General features: G+C 37.7%; 1 protein-coding gene across 2 annotated transcripts; it reads left to right on the forward strand.

Annotated features, from left to right (window-relative positions):
* Window positions 1-166: 166 nt before the first annotated feature.
* LOC113232221 (importin subunit alpha-5-like) lies at window positions 167-22,028 on the forward strand. Of its 2 annotated transcripts, XM_026466875.1 has the most exons (11): window positions 167-298; window positions 2,976-3,123; window positions 11,264-11,411; window positions 11,980-12,061; window positions 12,682-12,899; window positions 13,847-13,938; window positions 14,656-14,834; window positions 16,739-16,932; window positions 17,576-17,747; window positions 20,477-20,578; window positions 21,576-22,028. In XM_026466875.1, the coding sequence occupies exons 1-11, from the start codon at window positions 236-238 to the stop codon at window positions 21,702-21,704; spliced, it is 1,527 nt and encodes a 508-aa protein (XP_026322660.1). In that variant the 5' UTR covers window positions 167-235; the 3' UTR covers window positions 21,705-22,028. The 2 variants fall into 2 exon arrangements, with proteins under 2 accessions (XP_026322660.1, XP_026322661.1); XM_026466876.1 differs by lacking the exons at window positions 167-298; window positions 2,976-3,123 and adding an exon at window positions 8,045-8,198.
* Window positions 22,029-22,436: the final 408 nt, after the last annotated feature.

Genomic DNA, 22,436 nt, shown 5'->3' on the forward strand with positions numbered 1-22,436 from the left:
AATTTATTTAGTTAGTGAACTCAACTCTTACATTCTCATTTTCATTCTAAAAACGATTATAGGTATCGATTTTCCACAAAATGCTTCCGACAGATCATGAAACCTAAAACTGGCAACACTAACTATAAATTTCCGTCGGTTGGTTTTCAAAATTTTTATCATCTGTTTCCCGAACTTGAAATAATCTTTAGCGATTATTTAGTGTGTTTTATTTATTGTTTTATTTATTTTAACAATGGCAGACAAAACACACACGTCGAGAATAACATTGTACAAAAATGCGGGACAAGGAACGACCGTAAGTTTGATAATTCTATTCCTTTGTTCGAAATACAATTTTTTTTATAAATTCCAATAGGATTTTGTTTTTCACGGCTTTGCTTTGTTAATTTCGTATTTTTTATGAGTTTTACGTGGTTAGGTAATTGTCCATGTAGTAAATAGACTGGATTAACTAAGAATATATATGAGATTTTGTTTCATATACCCCCTAACGAAAATATTAATAACTTGAATGTTTTAGATGCTACTTACTTTCTTTTTTTAATATTTTAATAGTGTATAATACTATAAAAAGAAGAAGGATCAAGTTACTTTGATCTCACCTGTAGGGCTAGCACGATAAGGCGCGACTTGCGCGAGAGCGACATTAACTCCAGGAACATTACTCAAAATACCCAGATAGAGAAAAATTGCTTCCTAAATTCATTCAACTGGAAATCGAGCCTGGTACTTCCTCATTGAGTACTCACAGTGCTGACTACTGGGTTACCTTACCAAGTGGTGGTGTCAAACATGAGACCGTAACTTGTCAGTTCTCTTTCTCATATAAGAGCAGACTCTTGTCAGTAGAGTAACTGCTGACAATCTCTGTTCAGTGCTCAACTTTCATTTCCTGATATGACACTCCTTAACTGATCTCAATAACTTTGTTCTTGGTCTTCCTCTGCCTCTCTTTCCTTCTATCATGCATTTCAAACTATTGTGACATTCATGTAACTGACACACCTGTCCATAACAGTTGCAGTGCCACCCTGGCAAAGACACAGGGCACTGCCGCTAATTTCACCAGCAACTCTTGAACAAACACATGTCAAATATTGGGCAGAGAGAGACTAGAGAGTGTAGATTCTGCCACAAGGCGGACGAAACTCCTGCTCATCTTCTCACCCAATGTTATCCCCTGATGGGCGTACAAAGCGCCATACAGGGAAGGCACATGCCACAACCAGAGGACTGTCAGAGCCAGAAAAGTCCTACAGTTCATCAATGCTGTCGGCCTTGGCTTCGAATTGTAATTAGTGGTGGTCACAATAGATCAACTGATGGACGCAGTGATGAGGGTCTACAAATGCCCCGAATGAAGCCAACAATAATAATAATACTCTTCAAAACCAGAATGCACTGGACGAGCTCATTCACAAGCTCAACTGCTACTAAATTATATTACTAGTAAAATTGTTGAAAATCACAGCCCCTAACCATCTTTACTCAAAAGGTTATATACTTGTAAAGGTAACTTGATGACTTTGTGTGCTTAGTGAAGAAGCAGAAGCCAATTTCAATTAGGGGATATTTGGCAGGTTGGGGAGTAAAATGTTAGGTTTCCCTGTTGGCGAAGAGGGCTAAAACTCCGTACTCATATCTAAGGTCTTGTTTCTCACTAAGAGGCGACATGATAGAGTAGATAGAATAATCCACAGCGATTGACATCGTCACCCAAGTGTTACAGGCTTATTAAGAATAAAACAAAACCCATCAGTCTTAAATGAGACCTTAATCATTTGAGACCGATTGCACGTGGCAAAATTTTATTTATTAATTTATTTGATTATAGATGGGCAGCTTTCACTGGTATGTCTACATCACACCGTGTTGAAATTTATATTGTTTGATTTAGTTCACTTTTTTAGCACTAATTCACTCTTTCATTGCCAGTTGTCGAACTTGTTTCTGAAGGCATTACCAGAAACAGCAGAAACAACATCTTCCGGTAGCATGTTCCAATTATGGACCACTCTCTTCACGTCTAGAGTTTGACTGTTAGACTGAATTTTCACCTATATGGTCAGGGTTCTAGTTGCAGTGAAAACCCTAAAAAACTGTGGAAACCCTATGTATAATATACCCAACCCAATAAATATAATAACCCAATATATAATCTTTATATACAGTGGGATGTTTTTTAAATCTTGTTTTTGTTAATGGCTATTACATATAAGTGTCATACTTTGTGTATTATATCATTGTACTTTGTAATTTATTAATTTATGCAGGTAGACAAAACCCATGTTACAATGTTAAGTTACATCTATAAAATAAAGCACAGTTTAAAACTATGCGCACACAACTATTAATGACACAAAAGCTACCTCTTGTATATAAAAATTAAATGAGCAATTTCATTATATTTTTCATATTAGATCATTATATAAAAACATACCCTGTGGTGTTACTATATTTAAATAAAAAAGTATAATACGTGCTAACCATGACTACATACTGTTAAAAGAGGATGACCTAAGTATTTTTCTAAAAAAGTGCGCCTTTAATTTCCATCTCACCAGATGGCAAGTGGATGTAGTAGCAGTAGAGCTTCTTGTGAAAGAGTAAGTCCAGGGAAGTACTGTCACCTTATCTATTTCTACTGCCAAGCAGTAATGTCAGCATTACTGTATTCCGGTTTTGAAGGGTAAGAGTGCTGGTGAAATTACAGGCACATGGGACTTGTCAACTTACGTCTCTAGGTGACGAGGGCAGTAGCAGTGCCCCTCGGATCTTTGCAATTTAAAGCAAATGTATAGGCCTGTAGCTTACCATCGCACGACTTGTTCGTCCCGTCACTTGATGTTATATGAATTGTTCTGAGTAAGACACTCACTGGAGGGACCATAGGTAAAGTGCCTAGGACTGTATGGGACTTGTCAGTAGATGCAGACTGACCTCCAAATTATAATTTATGTTTGTTTTTCTAGGATCTTCGTCGCAAACGTGCGGAACTCAGCGTCGCACTCCGTAAGCAGGCGAGAGATGAACAGCTCCTCAAGCGCAGAGCTCTGTCCCCAGAGGCAGGTGAAGCCGTCACTGAAGACAAAACTTTGTCACCGGCTGAGATTGTTCAAGGTATGTTTGACAATATATATTACACAGGTTGGTGATTCATTATTATTATTATAATATTAGCCTTTATCACTGATACAATTCAATTCAAATGTTACAGTATACTTCGTTATTAGAAAATACAATTCATTATTAAAAAAATATAAAAATATCTTAAACCTAGATTACTACTAAAAATAATAGATAAATAGGCAAATTTAAAATTTAAATTAATACTTAAATAGTTTCAATCTTACAAGCTTTTTTCTCGTCGGGTATATCACATAGATATACATATGTTCAGAGATTACAGTACTTTAAAATGAATACGCTTAGAGACCGCCGAATATTATCTGACCTCATATTTATACATGGTATACTAAATAATACAATAAAATATTGCAATATTCTGAACCAAATAAATATTTACATACCTTATAAATACCCCCGACATAAAATAAGCAAAATATTTAATGTACCACGATGCCGGACTAACTTAGCTCTGCACAGTCCACTACCTAGATTATCCTTTACTTACAACCAAATTAATGTTCGAATAGATATAATAGACATTTTTGATTCTTCCCGTAATGTTTTCAAAAATAACATTCTCTAGTCGTTTCCCCAGTAATTTTATAGGTTCTTTGTTGTTCTTTTTGTTGCTTATTATTATTTTATTACATTAAATGCTGTGTACGTCTGTAATAGGTAGACATATAAGTACAATCCTAATGTAAAGTTACACTGTTATATAAGAGTGTATGTACTACTGTTGATGTACCTTATCTATTAAAACATTTTCCTATAATTAAGTTACGTCCACTTATTCATTATCTTTATGGAGATATAACTGCGTAACAGGCAAGCCGTCATGCTGGTTTTCTTTTTTTTTTAAATCAACTGACGGGAGGAGCAAGTCGTGCGCCTGGTGGTTAGCAACACGCCTATTCATAACAGTTGCAGTGTTACATAAACATTTTAATCGCAAAGATCTAAGGGGCACTGTCGCTGCGCCTGTCACCCTGAGACATAACTTGACAAGTCCCATGTGTCTGTAATTTCACTGGCACCTTTACCGTTCAAAAGTGGAAAGCAGTAATGCTCACATTACTGCTTGGCGGCAGAAATAGGTAAGGTGGCAGTACTTCCCTGGATGAACACTTTTACAAGGAGCTCTACTGCTTCTACTAAAATACTAACGATAGACGACGATCGACGTGTCAATAACTGATTTTGATATTGACATGTCTACACATATCATAGCACTACCAGTGGTTGAAGACCTGCTCTTGGGAAGGGAAGTGCACATTCTTAAGAAATACTGTTTATTGTTCGTTTGTTTAATGCTCGTGTTTGATTTGTCTGAAACTATATGTCGGCCATTCTCACATTCTTTAATTACCGTGTGTAATTAGATCTAATTACCGTTTCAATAAAATATTCGTTTCTTAATAACTGGAAAACTGCTTTGTCTATTCTAATGCCATATATGTATACATATTTTTTTTTATTGTTTGTTCTCTGGCTTAACTATCAATAGATAGTTAAGCCAGAGAACAAATAAGTAATGAGAACGGACACTCTCCGCCCCTCCCTAGCTTTAGATACCGCACCACGCCCCGCACATTGACGGTCAAATTGACAGAACGAGAATAAGGCTGTCGGCGAGCCGTTTTCGCTCTAAGACGGCTTTGATATTTGAATATAGTTTTCATTTTCTCATTACGAAATTTGTACGTTAATATATAACATCATTTCACATTAGTATTTATAAAGGTCGTGAATTGTTCTGTGTATGGCTGTTTACAATCATCTAAACGGGATAAAAAGAGGGCTTTTTTCGTTTTTTGAAAGATGAAACGAAGTAAGTAAAAGACTTATGTCTGAGACTGTTTCAGTTATTGTTTTCTTTAGTGCAGATTAATATATAATACAGATTTATTATATCAATATAATAAGACGCCTTAACTTCGTGAGCTAGAGAAGGGTTCTCGAATTTTCAATTTGTATTGCCGATAAAATATTACGTAGTGATTATACCTAATTATTAACTAGGTACTTAATGATACACTTGGACACTCAATTTCAAATACTTTGGTTATCTTCTTTAAGGGTGCCTGTCCAAAATATAACACATTAAGTGCTTTTAATATATTTTTAAAATAAATCTTCAATATTATTCCAGTTAGTGAATTAATGAAAAATATAATATTATATCGATATAAATACGTAATGAATATGTGTTATTATTAGGATTCTATAATAGAATTACAGATAACAGATTGCTGCTGTGACTACGAAACGTAATAAATAGTACGAACAAATGATGGGTAACCCTGCCACTTCACGCACACATTTGCGCGTGTGCAGATAGCGCCTTGCTGTATGTAGTAAGTAGTAGTAGGTAAATAATTTTTTGACTGTTGTATGGAGGGTCCGGGGTGTGGTTAAGCTTAAAGTTGTTCAATGTTATTGGGTATATTAAGCGAGAAAAAACAATGGCTACGGTAATTAGACTGAGGAAGCTACGATAATTGGTCTGAGAACACCGAATGTGAGAATGGCCGAGGTAGAAACCTAAAATTGGCTTTATTTTTCTTTTCCTGTTTTTATTAAACGTTGCTGCTGCAGCAACAGCTGCTGGTTTTCCATAAATAAATGTATGTGCCAAGTTGTACTCAAATCAGGTAACAAAAACTGGGTCACATTCAATAAACCGGAATCATCCTGGTAGCACAGAAGCGTGCGGAAAAACAAACATGATGAGATCGAAGGATTTTTTTCTGAGTGTTCGATCTTTGTATTAATAATTATAACAAACTAGTGGAGTAATTTCACAAAAATAATTGAATATCAATTTAATAAAAAATTAAAATACAGTGAATAGCGACATCTCTTGCCAGGGCTGGTAGCTGCAAAGGTATCTGACTGGGTGATAAAACTTTCATAGATTTCTTATAGATGGCGCTACGACTAAAAGTCGTTGAAAAACCAAATACAAAGACAACGAGCACATAGAAAAAATCGTGAGCTCCGCTGTTTCGTTCCGTGGTTTAGTTGGTATAGCATCTGGCACGGTATGCTAGAAGACGTCGGTTCGAATCCAACCGGATCGAAGGATTGTTTTCTGAATGTTCGATCTTTGTATTAATAATTAAAACATGATGAGAGTTCCGGGGTATGCAAACCCTGGAGACGAAGCGTGACTGTAACGAAGCGGTAGAGAAGTAAGCGACACGCCTTATTTCCGAAAGGGGTTCTCGCTGTCTACCGGCGCCGCTCTTCTCAAATGAGGTTCGCAAGTGGTGTCGCGTTTTATTATTATTTTTGTAATATCAAGCATTAATAAATCTAGTCTGTTATGATACCTAAGATAAGGGAACTAATACGGCAGTCCAGGTATCTCAAATAAAGGTGAGATATCAGGCGTGAGCTGGGAGTGCACTGGTTGGTCGGCACTACAGTTGGTAAGTATGCACAATGTTTATTACTAACTTAGATACAGTATTTGTTGACTAGACACCCTGAAGATAGAGTATGACGAATCAGTAACCGAATTAGAATGAGATCCGCCACTTGTACTAAAGGTATAAAGGAGCATGAAGCGGTGGCAGAGGAAAGGTTGTAGGGGTGTGTGTGGAGGCCCATCGTAGGGATCAGAGGATCCCACTAGTTCAGATCCAGAGGATCGATATGAGGTCAAGGACCTATTAGGACAATTATAGTAGTCCTATGAAGTAGAACGGAGTTAGAAGTGTACGCGAAGAAAGATACATTATGATTGAATCTTAGGCGTGGCGACAGGTGGGATAACTTTAAATATATTAATATAATAATCCTTTTTCGTTAGCCTTTTCCTTCTTTTATTTCCTTTATAATTTTTTATTTCTTTATATATATTTTTTTCTATCTATCTAATTTATTTGGTAGACGTGCGCGAAGGTCACGGGGAAGGTTTGACACAAAGAAGATTTTGTAAGAAAAGATGTGTGAGAGGCATGCGTGTATGAGAAAGGCGATAACATATCCCTTTAGAAGAGGGAAATTTTCGTCAAATTTTGAATAGGACCACTACTGGAGGAACCCCCTTTCCTATAAAAAAGAATCAACGAAATCGCACAAATATCGGAGTAATCGAGTACCATACATTATTTAAGTGTGCATGCTACATCGTTCTCATACTAGGTTTGTTGTGCAGTGAGGTAGTTAGGATGTCATCTGGTTAGCGACGTGTAGTGAAACAGGAACAATTTTAGTTAGTGCGTTTATTCGTTCATGGCGCAAATAGAAGTAAAGTAATAATGTAAAAAATCTTATGCCTACTCAACATTTCCTTCAATACGCATTCCAGTGACCTTCTAAATGCTACGACACATCGCATCGTCACTTTCCATCAGTTGAGATGGAGGCTCTCATTTTTGTATAAAAGAAAAGAAAAAATAAAATAGACGATTTTTAAAAATTCCTTAGCACAAGCATCGCACTATAAAAAAATGGCGAACACACATACACACGCACGCACGCACGCACGCACGCTCTCGCACATACACACAAACAACCACAAGTTACATCGAAACACACGAGAGAAATAAATGTAGGCCAAACATTATTTATCCGGCCGGGAATTAAGGCCTCTGCGTGGCAGACCAGCATGTTTCTTTCTTCCATTTCAGTTGTTTAAAAAGAACTAATCAGACATTTTGTACATTAAATAAAAATCTTTTTCAATTGGATACGGAATAAAATCTCTTTCCATCGTCTTAAGTGAAATCTCATAAACCAATCAAAATAATTTCAAAATTCATTGTAAAAAGTGTTTTAGATATAAATAAATTTAAAATTATCCATTTCTATAGATTTATATATATTATTATATATTTGTTTAACATCAAATTACAAGTAAAAAAAAATATCTCCACCAAAAATAAATTATCAATTTTGAACCACAGAAATTAACATTATAAAAATCATGGTGACAACTACAGCGTACGAACGCAAGGTGTATGAAGACTTCATATGGTGTTTCACCAAGTGTTTACTCGAACAGGGATTTCAGAACTCTGAAGAGATTGCTGAAGTGGTTCCTCAGCTCGTGGAAGGTACTTAGACTGAAGCGAATGGCGCACTATGGAAATGAGACTTTTGAACCCTTTTAAAAATATTGTTGTAATATGATTTTGAAGTTTCCAGTAGATTACACTTAATTATACAATTTTAATTCTTATATTTTTTCATGTGCATACTACCGATAATAATTGTCGAGAAATTATATTTATTTACTAGGAACTCAGCACTAAAATACCGATAAATTTTTATATTTTGATAAAAATGATTATTAGTTCTTGTTTCGAGTAGATCAGGGGGTCTATTTTCTTTTTTCGTCCGACGTCCGTCCGAAAGTATGGGCTCATTCAGAACACAGGCGCGGACGCGGCGTTTGGCCTTCCCTTTCACAATGCCGAAGCGGCTACGAGTGGCGCGCGCGGCCACTGAACGCAATGAACTTCTACGTACTTTATGTGATTTTTACTGAAAAGCAACAGCGTTTACAATATCATAAATATACAAAGTAAACCTTAAAATAGTACAGCCAATCACAGGTTTTGTAGAATAAAATTTAGTATTATAATAACACCATAAAAGCATCAGCCAGCCAGCCAGTAGAGCAGTGGTGTGCGTACAAATGCGTCAATTGAAAAAAAAATTTATGTAGCACGAAAGGAGCAAGGTGTGTTGCTTACCTAAAATTGATATAAGTATTATAAATGAGAAGTGTATTTCAAGTAAAGTTTGACAAATTGATGACAAAGAACGAGATTATGTAAATATCACTTTGTAGGTATGTAGACATGTAATTTTTTATATATACATAGCACCACCCTTATAATGCAAACACACTCAACTACTAGCACTAGAGAAACCCTGTGTCGCGGGTGCCATGGACACACACATAGACAACCACAAATTACACCCAAACTCACGAGAGAAATAACTGTACGTCATACAAATATTTCTCCCGGCCCGGGAATCGAACCTGGGACCTCTGCGTGGCAGTCCGGCATGGTAACCGTTCGGCCACAGAGGCAGTTCGGCCCTGAAGGTATTATTATACTGAACTCGCAAGGCGCCGTATGATCTCAGCGTAAAGTTGGACCATAGAGCACATGTGTAGAAGCTCTGGCAGTATGCTCTAAAGAGTGTGAGCTTCACTCCAGCCGTACACCTTGTGAATCTATGAGCCAACATATTGCCTCGAACCGACAACGCCCTGCGCTCTCTCTCTATGTCTCCCTCATCCTTTAGGTCCTCTGTCACAATATGACCCAAGTACCTAAACTGTGCAACACGTCTCAAAGGTACCCCATTTAAAAGTATTGGTGGTACATAGGCGGGTTCTTTAATTTTACCCTTAAACAGCAAGAACTCATTCTTTTTCTCGTTGTACTTTAAACCGCGTTACATAGCATAGGTCTCACAATGACATAAGTCGTCTTATACCTCTAATTGAAGGGCTGAGCAACACCATATCGTCCGCATAGCTAATGTTATTAACGCTTGTGTTGTCAATACGGCATCCGACATGCATGCTGCTCAGCTCCCCAATCAGGTTATTAACAAACAAATTAAAAAGTCTAGGTGAGGTTAATCCCCTTAAATAACGCCACAGCTCAAAACATACTCATCAGATTGAGCATTTGCCCATTTTACCACACTCTTTTGATTACTATACCAATGTGAGAAAATACCAACTGCTTCAGATGATATGCCCTTCAAGCTTTCTTCAATTTTGTCCAGAGCATATCATATGACACTAGGTCAAATTATCGGTATGGCATTGAAGAGTTTTTCAAATGTGTTCAGTACCCCAAAATTTATTTATTTATTGTTAAAGCGAGTTAGAGCGTTTGAGCGCTGCATCCTAATCGTATTCGTTCGGAATCCGAGACCATACAAATATAGAAAACTCAGACCCACTTTGGAAGTCACTTGTGCATTAAGTCCGATTCGAAAATGAGAATATTACTTATACACCCAGAGATAAAATGATCCCTGTCATTCCACGAATTCGGAACTGGGGGTCTACTGTCGATCTCCATCCGACATCCGTCCTAAACAATTACTGCCAAATAAGCAATTCTTGACCAAATGAAAAGACGCGTGATGCAAATGTTGCTTCATACTTGACACTTGTCGTTTAATTTTATCGAATATTACTTATTTGACAGTAATTGTTTCGGACGGATGTCGGACGGAGATCGAGAGTAGACCCCCTGTTACGAATCGGACGTAGTGCACAAACGCTCTTAAATTGTGAACGTTTTCTTAATAGGGACATACCCATTTGTCATCGAGGCGTATGAAATTTCTTTTTTTTACTGTCTATTTTCTAAACATTACGAAATATAGTCATTTTTTAAATGGCAAAATTTTGATAATTATTTTTGTCGTTGAAAAGATGACGTCAGTATTGATCCCATTTAAATTTGAAGAAAATATTCGACCTCTAAGGGTGGCAAACTAGGGGATGCACTTTCCGGTAACCGATTGCAATAAATCTTGGCAAATCGATGTAATTCCCCGAACTTTGGAGGTCGGTTTTCTTTTATGTAAAACGTTATAATTATTTAAATGGCTAAAGTATTTAAATACGTGTAAGTACCTGTAGAAACAACTACAATTTTATTAATATATAATTGTAGCATTAGAGCTCCTTGTGAAAGAATTCGCTCAGGGAAGTACTGCCACTTTACCTATTTCCGTGTCCGGTGTTGAAAAGTATGGGTGCTGGTGAAATTACAGGCACATGGGACATGGGACAATGTCTTATGTCTCAGCATGACGTGCGCAGTAGCAGTGCCCCTCAAATCTTTGCGGTTTAAAGCTCTGAGTGGCACTGGAACTATAATGGGCAGGCGTATAGCTTACCATCAGGCGCACGACTGGTGCGTCCCGTCACATGGTATAATAAAAAAAAATTGGAACAAGAATTTCTAGCAAATAGTTAATAGGAAAAATAATTTGTTGCCAATGTGCTTAAATTTTTAATAAATTCCCAGAAGTGCCGGGATTTGTACAAGGGAATGTCCTTATTATTCTTTAGTTTAACTAATATAATCGCCTCAATTACGATTAATAATAATAATAATAATAATAATTCTTTCAGGTCTCAACTCCGACGACCTGGCAACGAAGACATCATCTGCCCGCGCTGCTCGTCGCATGCTGTCTCGTGAACAGAACCCACCAATCACGCTTATGGTGGAGGCTGGCGTCATCAAGCCATTGGTTGAGGCTCTTGAAAGAGACGACTGGTAATAATAATATCGCATATACTCATAGTTTGAAAACTTTGAAGTTATCTGCCAAATCATTACTGTGACAACTGCGCCCTGATTGGCCAGCCTGAATTCGACGTGAAACAATTGATTACACACGTCAATTGTTTCACTTCAAATCGACTAGTTTGAGTTGAGCTTTGCAATAATGGACGAAAATTGAGAAATTATGTATTTAATTACCGATGAAATGTGATTCCGTTTGTTTTGTAATTAGATGTTTGGCTGTTTTTCTCACACCACCGAATGGAACAGCCCCCATTGTTAGAGATATTATCTTTATTACAATAAATACAGAATATTTTTGGAATATACGGAGACGTACACACTGGTCAGTTGTTGGCGCTGTACTATTTCAGTTTTCTGATTTGTGATTTCAGCGCAAACGATAGTTGATATTTGAAAGTGATATAAGGCCCATTTGCCTGATGACTTGCCAGGGATGGATGGCCCTTATTTCGTCTCTGTATCTATACTCGATGTATTTAATTCATGTCTTGTTGGTTGTCATAAATAAATAAATAGAGTAAAACATGTATTTCAGCCCTGATCTTCAATTTGAAGCAGCATGGGCAATCACCAACATTGCATCTGGCACTCACGAACACACCATGGCTGTCGTTGAAGTAAGTACGCTGTCTTAGGGAGCTATCACACTTACTAAATTCTGAATCGGCTTGAGCTGGTCGTAAAAAACTTTATATCCACGAATAAGCGAAAACCGGCGGACACACTGATGAGGGGTAACTAACGTGACCATACGCCCCGCTTTTGAGCCTCCTGTCCCGCTGTCCCCAAAATACTTGACAATCTAAAAATGTGGCGCGAACCAGACTACATACACAATTTCTTTTTTAATTTAAGCAGCAGTAGAGCTCGTTGTCAAAGAATTCGTCCAGGGAACTACTGCCACCTTATCTATTTCTGCTGCCAAGAAGTAATGTTAGCATTACTGCATTCCGGTTTCGAAGGGTAAAGAAGCTGGTGGTCTCAGGGTGACGGCGCAGTGGCAGTGCCCCTCAGAGTTTTGCGATTTAACGCTCTGAGTGGCGCTGCAACTGTTATGGACAGGCGTGTAGCTTACCATCAGGTGCACGACTCGTTCGTCCCGTCACTTGATATTTTAAAAATAAAATATTAAAATTGTACTTTTCGGGAAACAGATAGAGTATTATATAAACAGATAAAGCGTTTAGTGCCAATGTGTGGTATATCAACGAGATAACGTCGTCTTTTACTTCTGCAGAATGGCGCAATTCCAAAACTAGTAAACCTCTTAAGCCGAGGAGGTGTCGTCGGAGAACAATCCGCCTGGGCTCTGGGCAATATCGCCGGAGACGGCCCCACTCCACGTGACTACGTATTAGCAGCTGGTGCGCTGCCGGCGCTGTTGCCTCTGCTGAATACCACAACTGTGGCGTCTCAGTTAAGGACTGCTGTGTGGACTTACAGCAACTTTTGCAGGTTAATTGTCATCCAGTCGTTGATATAAATTTTTTAAAATTAATTTCTACATTAATAACCAACCCAGTGCAGTGTGATCGACCCATACTGTCAGACGCGACATATTGCCCCGGTACCGATAGAGACCTGTAAATAGAATTAAAAACATTATGGAACACTGCGGGTGTCAGTAATTCATTTTTTAACAAAAAATGTCTGTGTTTATGGCCAGGCTATGTATACAGGGTGTTAAGTGTGCCCAGGCGGGTATTCCATAAATATAAGAGATATCAAAAAAATTTAAACTGATATAGAAAGTATGCTACCTAGTGAGGAATCAACATCAATAACTTTTTTTAAATAAATCTAGAAACATCCAAAATTTTAACATTGACTGCTCCCATACATTTAACATGACATTCCTATAGAGGCTTTAGTTGACCTGCTTTAAGAGGTAACAATAACTTTACAGATAACAAAACTACTATAAATAAAGTAATAAAACTATCTTAGAACTGAATAAAAATATAATGGTATTGTCAATTTTGGTCAAGTGCGAGTCGGCCATAAGAAGTGAATATAACGGATCAAATTTTTTTATTGCTGATGGACACAGTTTCATGGAAGGATCATTTCATTGTATTGGACTAAAAAATTCAGGGCAGTAGAAGTTTGTCAAATTTAAATAAAAAGTGTTTTCATACAAAATGAACATTTTATTAAATTAGACCAACCTCTGCTGTCCCGATTCTTTTCTTCTAATACAATAAAACTCGTTCTTATAAGAAACTGATACCAAGCATTAAAAAAAAATCAATTTTATTCATTTTACAGTGTAACTTGAAAACTGGTTAATAAATTACAACATGTTATTTATTAACCGGCTTTCAAGTTGCATAGAAAAAGCTCTTATATGCTCCAATAACAATGAAACATTCTACAATTCTACTTGAAGTAATTTAACACAGAAACAAGAGTCCGATGGTGAAGTTCGAGCTCGTTTCGGCCGCTCTGCCATACATCGCTGATTTGCTGGAGACGGAAGATCAGGATGTACTTGGTGAGTTATGGGTATTTTTTTAAAACAAAAGGTCAAACACTGGTGCTTATCGATCACTAGCGCCATCACCCTATTTGTTTATGGTTTAAAGACAGAAAAGAAAGAATCTCTCAAAACAGAATACAAACATTCACTTACAAAGAGAAATATACCCCCGGAGACGTAATTCGAGCCAAGTTTCCAATATTAAACAATGCTTGATTGACCAATGCAACTTTGAAACTGATATACTAAACGTCATTTCCTTAAGTCGTTATTGAAAATTTGAATTAAAAAAACTGGAGAAACCTTTTTCTTTGATGCTAACTATATTTTTTATTCTAGCCTTTAAGGATAAAAATGCAAGGTGGGTCGAATTATGTGTCCGGGGATGTACTAGATAAATAAGCTTACAATAACGAACAAATTCACGTTTACACAATGCTGTTGCTTAGACTTAAAATTTATCTTTTAAATTAACCATGCTAGACATGCATCAACTATAAGAAGTTTTTTTAATGTACGATGTGGTGGGGTGAGCGGTGGCTCTAGCACACATTCCTTGCAAACCCTCCCTTTTCCACCGGAGCCGCGCTAAGCGAGGCTACAAGAATGAAGTAATCCTATTGGTGGATTTTTTCCTCGCGCACCGCCTCGCTACGTCGCACACCTGTAGTGGAAAGGCTTCCATCGTTTTTCCTCCGCGGCCAATCGTAACTCGAGCCTGCCTGTCGGCAGCGGACGCGTGCTGGGCGCTGTCGTACCTGACGGACGGCCCCAACGAACGCATCGAAGGCGTCCAGACGACGCCGGCGCTGCTGCCGCGCCTCGTGCGCCTGCTGCGCCACCCGGCGCCGGCCGTGCGCACGCCGGCGCTGCGGGCCATCGGCAACATGCTCACGGGCTCCGACCACCAGGTACTGATCATCATCACGACTACAGCCATACCTTTCCTGCGTTACTTTTCTTTATAATGACCCTCCCTAACCCTAAGGTAACCTTATAAGTTCAGATTTTGACCCCAGAACCCCGATTCCGAACTCTTCTATGTCTTAACCGAATCATTGGATTGTATATCGTTCTCGAGTCGAAGGGCGCTTTCCGAGCTGTTCAGAACATTCGAGTTAAAACGATTCGGATACGATATCCTTATCCAACAACGTCTATGGAGTCGGCGAATATATATTATAAGGAAAATGAAATCATTAATCGACTTCAAAAAAGGAGGAGGTTCTCAATTCGACTGTATCTTTTTTGTTTTTTGTATGTATGTTACGCGATAACTCCGGTATTTGTGAACCGATTTTCATGATTCTTTTTTTTGTTGAAAAGGGGGGAATTCCATAGTGGTCCCATTTCATTTTGAAGAAAATCATCCACCTCTAAGGGTGGCTGTTCACGCATGAAAATTCATTTTTATAAATAGCGCCTAAATTTTACTCAAGGAGCAATTATTTTAATGGTTGATTTTGCTATTTCTCCAGTTCAAGATGTTTTTCTCTCAATATACTTTGAGTAATGAGAACCGATTTTTATTTTCTCCAGTGTCAAGTCCTGTATAGTGGCGAATTTAAGGATATTTCAATAAAACGTACTTTTGAGGTCGGTTTTTTTAAGTACTCTGTACTGATTTTATATACATTTTTAAGAGTTCAAAGGCCTAAAATATAGGAATGCATTAGTCTCGCATTAAAATAAATTAATAAAATAATAGGACGTTCACAGTAGGACGTTCGGTAACTTTCATTCGATAACTGTGCTCTGAATAACGTTTGTAGCCTTTGCCGGTCGAGAAGCTCGAGTAATCGTAGGTACGTGTGTGACGTCATTTCGGTTCGGTTTCGGACACGACAGTTCGACGTTCGAATCGATTATTGTGAATAAAAATGAAAAGAAATCGTACGATATCTAACCGAATGGGTCGCCAACAGAGTTATCGTAAGGTTCTAAATCAACCTGCAGAGCAGCCAGTGTACAGGGTTGTCACAGACCTCTGTTCTTGACTTCCGGTTCTTCGAAAGGCTAGCGCCTCGGGTGAGCCGCCCCGGGTGCACAGAATGATCGAGCCTAGATAAAATGATTCATAGGTAGCCTAGTAAATCGTTTATCTAATATATTACATTTGAAGTGATAACTGGCTTTGACATATACATAATTAATGCTGTAGAACCCTATGGACAGCATCAACGCCCCACAACTGCTTCCTAGGTCTGATCTGGGGTTAGGACCTGAATTATATTGTCCCGGTACGGGCTTGCTCGCACAGAGATAATCTAATTCAGGTATAGATCTGACACGGTGTGCTAGAAGACGTCGGTTCGAATCCGGCCGGATCGAAGGAATTTTTTCTGAGTCTTCGATTTTTATACTAATAATTATAACAAACTAGTGGAGTAATTTCACAAAAAAAAAAATTGAATATCAATTCAGTAAAAATTTAAATACAATGAACAGCGACATCTCTGGCCGGGACTCGTAGCTGTAAAGGTATCTGTCTGAGTGACGAAATATCATAGATTTCTCATCGCTACGGCTAAAAAAGCAAATACAAAGACACGACGCAAGCACATAGAAAAATTCGTGAGGTCCGCTGGTTCGTTCCGTGGCTTAGTTGGTATAGCGTCTGGCACGGTATTCTAGAAGACATCGGTTCGAATCCGGCCGGATCGAAGGAACTTTTTCTGAGTATTCGATCTTTGTATTAATAATTATAGCACAACACTCTTTTGTTTTTCATGAACAAAATTTATTTAAATATCATGGTAGTATCATCATGATTTGATTATTTTTAACCAGTGACATGACAATTATAAAATTGCAGACGGACCGCTGTCTGCAAGCGGACTGCCTGCCCGCCCTCTGCACTCTCCTTCGCTGCGGCAAATCGTCTCTCATGAAAGAAGCAGCTTGGGCCGTCAGCAACGTCCTCGCCGGAACCACAGAGCAAATACAACAAGCTTTAGACGCTGGCGTTTTAGAGCATTTGCTCCATGTGCTGTCTACAGAGGACATTAAGTAAGTAAATAATAAATAAAATATTAGACAACATCAGATACGTTGCTCGTCGAATCCGACTGGGTTGAGCAGCTTTCGGGGAGCTCCGGACGTCTTCTCGTCCGCAATACTGCAGTCCTTGAAGACAAAAGTCTTCAAGCAGTGCGTGTTGCCAGCGATGACATGCGGCTCTGAGACGTGGTCACTTACTATAGGCCTCATAAAAGAGCTCGAAGTCACATCAGAAATTAGGAGATCCGAAGAAGAACGAAAGTCACCGACGTAGCTCGAAGGATTAGCAAGTTGAAGTGGCAGCGGGCAGAGCACATAGCTCGTAGAACTGACGGCCGTTGGGTCTCCACGAACAGGAAGGCGTTCAGTGGGACGGCCCCCTATTAGATGGATGACCTAATAAGGGCGGCGGCTAACCGATGTATGCACGTCGCGTCCGATCGGCTGGTCTGGAAATCTTTGGGCATGACCTATGTTCAGCAGTGGACGTCTTCCGGCTGATATGATGATGATGATGAACATCATATTGCGATTTAAAGCTCTGAGTGGCACTGCAACTGTTATGGACAGGCGTGTCGCTTACCGTCAGGCGCACGACTTCTTCGTCCCGTCACTTGATATTATAAATTATAAAAAATAACTCTTGTTTCAGATGCCAAAAAGAAGCAGCATGGGCCATCACAAACCTCTGCCTCGGTGGCACTCCAGAACAGTTGGACGCGTTGCTACAAGCCGGTTTCCTCGAGCCTTACTGCATGCTGCTAAGTTCACCAGACCAAAGAGCTATTATTGTTGTGCTAGATGGATTGACTAACTTGCTGCAGGTAAGAATTCTGACATAATGCTCTTAAAAAGAAAAACTTGGAATACTGAATTCAAATTCTACTCTATAATTTTTTAGTTCATTAAATATTACGATGTTCTACTACCATGATATTCATGGCAAAATACGTTTTAACTTAAATGAGCGTCCCGGACATGCGGGCGAGTTTGTCTTACCTAGTAAATAGAATTCAGATTCGCCTCGTGTAACTGCACGCTAAAGGTGGCAAATTAGGGGGCGAATCCGGCGTGACCGTCAGGATGGCTGGTCGCCTGTCGCATCTGGCACTGAGTGTATATTCAAGAATTGCTACCTATTTGTTACTATTTGCAAATGCAATTATAAACAGTAGCAATTCTTGAGTCAGTGCCAGATGCGACAGGCGACCAGCCATCCTAACGGTTATGAATCCGGTTTATTGGATTTCAACCAGTTTCCTGCTTCTCCTCTGGTGATTCACCTTATCGTTAGAGTGAAAATCTCGCATACGCGTTTTCACAGTTCGTTTTTAAGTACTGATTTTTTTTAAATGAAATTCTTATAAACTTCTTTTATTGAATTGATATTCAATTATTGTTATGTGAAATTACCACTCCACTCCACTGGTTTGTTATAGTTATTAATTCAAAGATCGAACACTTTGCCAACTAAGCCACGGAATGAACCAGCGCATCTCACAAATTCTTCTATGTGTTTGTTGTCGTGTCTTTCTATTTGGTTTTTTCAACGACTTTTTAGCCGTAGCGCCATCTATGAAAGTATTTCGTCACCCAGTTAGATACCTTTACAACTACCAGCCCCGGCTAGAGATTTATTTATTTTATTTATTTATGCGAGAGATGAGACGAGATGTCGCTATTCCTTGTATTTATATTTTTATTGAATTGATATTCAATTATTTTTATGTGAATGTTATTCCATTACTTTGTTATAATTATTAATACAAAGATCAAACACTCAGAAAAAAATCCTTTGATCGTTTCGATCTTTCTGAGTGTTCGATCTTTGTATTAATAATTATAACAAACTTAGGTATAAATTTCTTTCTCAAATAGAATAGAATATGTTTATTTTGGCATCACAAACGCAAAGAAAAACAAAATAATTAACATATTTACAATACATATTTTTAAGATGGAACATTATTTGATGGTATACATGTGACGCCCTGCAAGGGCACAGCAAAAAAGGGCTAAATTCATAAATCACACTATTTAATAATATTAAATTATTACATTACAATATAACATCATAACGTTAAATTATTATATCAGTTGCAGTGCCACTTAAAGCTTTAAATCGCAAAGATTCTTAGGGGCACTGCCACTGCGCCCTGAGACATAAGTTGACAAGTCCCATGTGCTTGTAATTTCACCAGCACACTTACCCTTCTATACCGGAACGCAGTAAAATACCCAGTAACCAATAACCCAGTTTTAGTTTATTGAAATTGTTTAATGATATGTCAGCTATGCATCGTTATAAAGTTCCGATAAGTCGAACACGTTAACTAATTTTAACTGTTTTTAAAAGAGAATTTTGTGCTCTATCTATTGATATTTAAAACAGATATTTGACCGTTTGACACTGCGTTTTAGTTAGTGGACGGCAGATTATTGCTTGGCGCAGAAATAGGTAAGGTGGCAAGCTGTTTCCCTGGACGAACTCTTTCACAAGGAGCTCTACTAAAGAGCTTTAATGAACCATTCATTTCGGATACATTCATCATTTGTTAGTAAAGACTTAGCTAATGTTGAATTTTAAATATTTATAAAACAAAATTATTCATAGGTATTCGTTTGGCAGATGGGAGTTCAACGTCAAGCTAAGTGCAGGTCAAGTGGTTTTAGCAGCAGTGTAATCAAATCCCCGATACAAAACAGTGCAATCCAAAAAACTATAGTATGTCTTTTTCGAAGACTGAGTAAAATGATATTTGGTAGTAGGGTTGCTACCAAAACATTTTAAATAGGTAGATATGTAGTTGTTGTCGATAGTTTTATCGATAGATTGTGAAAGAAGATAAAGTGTTGCCAAAAATGTCTGAATTGTGAATATTACGACGTTCTAATGATGACTAATTGCGCTATTGTTTTCTTTGTTCTTATTTTGACAGTCGGCCTACTAGTATCGAAATCAATTTTTATACATATACATTTTAACAAGAATAGCGGGATTTGATTATCTATATTGAATTAAAAGAAACTTTACCTCCTCTTTGTATATTTCATAAACATAGTTCTAAATACAGTGTATTGTATATATGAACTTACAAAACTTGACAATTCAAATGAACTTGTGCTCAGTAATTGGATGAATAATGGGTCGAGGATGATTCAAATGAAACAAATTCGTCTGTTTATTCCATAAGCGTGACCAATATTCTATCGATAGTCGATAGAATATTTATTGACTGCAATCACTAGCTGCTCGCAAGCGGGCAACATCATGACGCAATGAACTGTCATTTTACTCCGTCTTAAAAAAAGACAGACTATAACTGCCTCAGTCGGCGAAAGGTTATATATTACTGGTTATGAATACTGGACTACTACGCAGAGGTCGCGGGTTCGATTCCCCAGTCGAGAAAAATATTTTTATGGCCTACATTCTTCTCTAGTGAGTGTAGTTTGTGTTTGTTTTTGTGTGTGTTCATGGCACCCGCGATACAGGGTTTCCCCAGTGCTGTGCTATGATGTGTATGTTATGATTGTTATTCATTTTGTCCAGGCGGCAGCAAAGTTTGGCCAAGTGGAACCTCTCTGCATCAAACTGGAAGAGATTGGCGCATTAGATCGAATTGAAGCTTTACAGACGCATGAGAATGAACAGGTAGATTGTTTTTTTCGTTTTATAATAATGGTGACGACGACGATGGCACGGACAATTCGCCACCAGCATTTAACACTTCTTTTTCTTTACATAAAACTAAGTCTATCGGCATTGAAAAAGAAATAGTCAATTTTATTCATTTTTTTATGAGAAACATTTGAATAAATTTGACCAACTTCTGGTGTCTTGATTTTTTTTCGTTCCGTACGATGAAATGATCCTTACATGAAACTGAGTTGAACAGCACTAAATCATTTTTATGGACAACTCACTGTTGACCAAAAAATTTACTATGCCAAAAAGTGTTTTCACAAGAAAAGCCTTAATGGTTCCTAGGACAGTTTCTTGGTATCTTCTATGGTTTCGGATTTCCCCATACTGTAATACGGATTTCCCCATTTTAAAAAATCATCATCTTATTTAAGAGCTCTTGTCGGTGTGGCCTCCTCCACTTCTCACGGTTCATAACCAGTTCTTTGACCTCTCTATAGCTGTTCACTTTGATATTCTTTTTTATTTGTTCACTATACGCCATTCTTGGTCTTCCTTTCTTTCTTTTCCCTTCTATCCTCCCCTCGATTATCATTCTCACAAATTCGTCGTTATGCAACAAATGTCTAAACGTTTTCCACCTTATCATCTCTATTGCGTTCAAAAGACTTCTCTCCTCCCCAACCCTTTCCAAAACTTCCTCATTATATCTCTTTTCAATCCATATTTTTTCCATTCGCTTCCAGCACTAAAAAATACTTTTTATAAATTTATCACGCGTAAAACTTATTTTTAGCCGACTTCCAAAAAGGAGGATTTTTTTCGTATGTATGTTACGCGATAACTCCGGCACCACATTTGTGAAACGATTTTGATAAATCTTTTTTTGTTGGAAAGATGGTACCTCAGATGTGGTCCCATTCAAATTTGAAGAAGGTATTCCACTTCTAAGGGTGGCAAACTAGGGGATGAATGACTTTTCAGGTCGGTTTTTTATTCGTTTCAGATATACAAAAAGGCATTATCAATTTTGGACAACTATTTCTGCGACCAGGAAGATGGAAACGCCCAACCGGAACAAACGGAAGAGGAATATCAATTCGGGACTGCTCAACCACAAAATATCAACTTTTAAAACTAATTGTGGCATATTTTTTGCATGCATTATTTCTGTTTAGATGGAGCAGCCACAAAATTTCATTTAGAATATAAGAAGAGAAGTATGTTAAAGCTTTAAAATTTTACATCGCAGAATTATTTTGTATTATTATTAACTGAAGAATTGTCATAGTAATCACAGCCATAAATATTGACAACTGTGGCATAATTCCAGATGTATGATTACAAAGTTTTGTTTAATGGTCACAAAATGTAAATGACACTATTTTTTCGGATCGCAAAATCGCACATATTTGTTTTTCCAACATTTTCTCAAATAATCTTTATTTCCTAGGTAAGCAAATTACATTTGAAATTGGACATAGTTAAACAAAAAGGATCCAATTCGCAAATAAATCAAAATATGAGTTATATGTACCAAACAAATAAATATCTCTGGAGTTACATGACATGAGTGACAAATACTTTTAAACTGCAAACTGCCTTATCTCGAAAGTGACTGGATGTGCATTGGATCCTTTTTATTTAACTACTTTCAGTTGTTACTTTGATTAAATTCATTCATAAGGCAGATTCCCCTGAGAAGAATGAGCAAGAAACCCTTTGTAAATAAACATTTGTACACATTTATAATATTTCAAATATCACATGGACACTACGGTCATTCTCGGATACGTGACACACTATCTAATTTCAGTGGCAATTTTTATTATTTAAATATTCGTTTTTGTATGAAGCTTCATTTGCA

The sequence above is a fragment of the Hyposmocoma kahamanoa genome, unplaced genomic scaffold, assembly GCF_003589595.1.
Source record: "Hyposmocoma kahamanoa isolate Upper Pololo Valley unplaced genomic scaffold, ASM358959v1 67, whole genome shotgun sequence".
In the NCBI taxonomy this organism is placed as follows: domain Eukaryota; kingdom Metazoa; phylum Arthropoda; class Insecta; order Lepidoptera; family Cosmopterigidae; genus Hyposmocoma; species Hyposmocoma kahamanoa.

Excerpts from the sequence above, each read along its gene's own strand:
- LOC113232221 (XM_026466875.1), top strand. The coding sequence starts at position 236 with ATGGCAGACAAAACACACACGTCGAGAATAACATTGTACAAAAATGCG. Across the intron at positions 12,062-12,681 it reads ACACCATGGCTGTCGTTGAA|AATGGCGCAATTCCAAAACT; the intron begins GTAAGTACGCTG and ends TTACTTCTGCAG. Across the intron at positions 17,748-20,476 it reads GATTGACTAACTTGCTGCAG|GCGGCAGCAAAGTTTGGCCA; the intron begins GTAAGAATTCTG and ends CATTTTGTCCAG.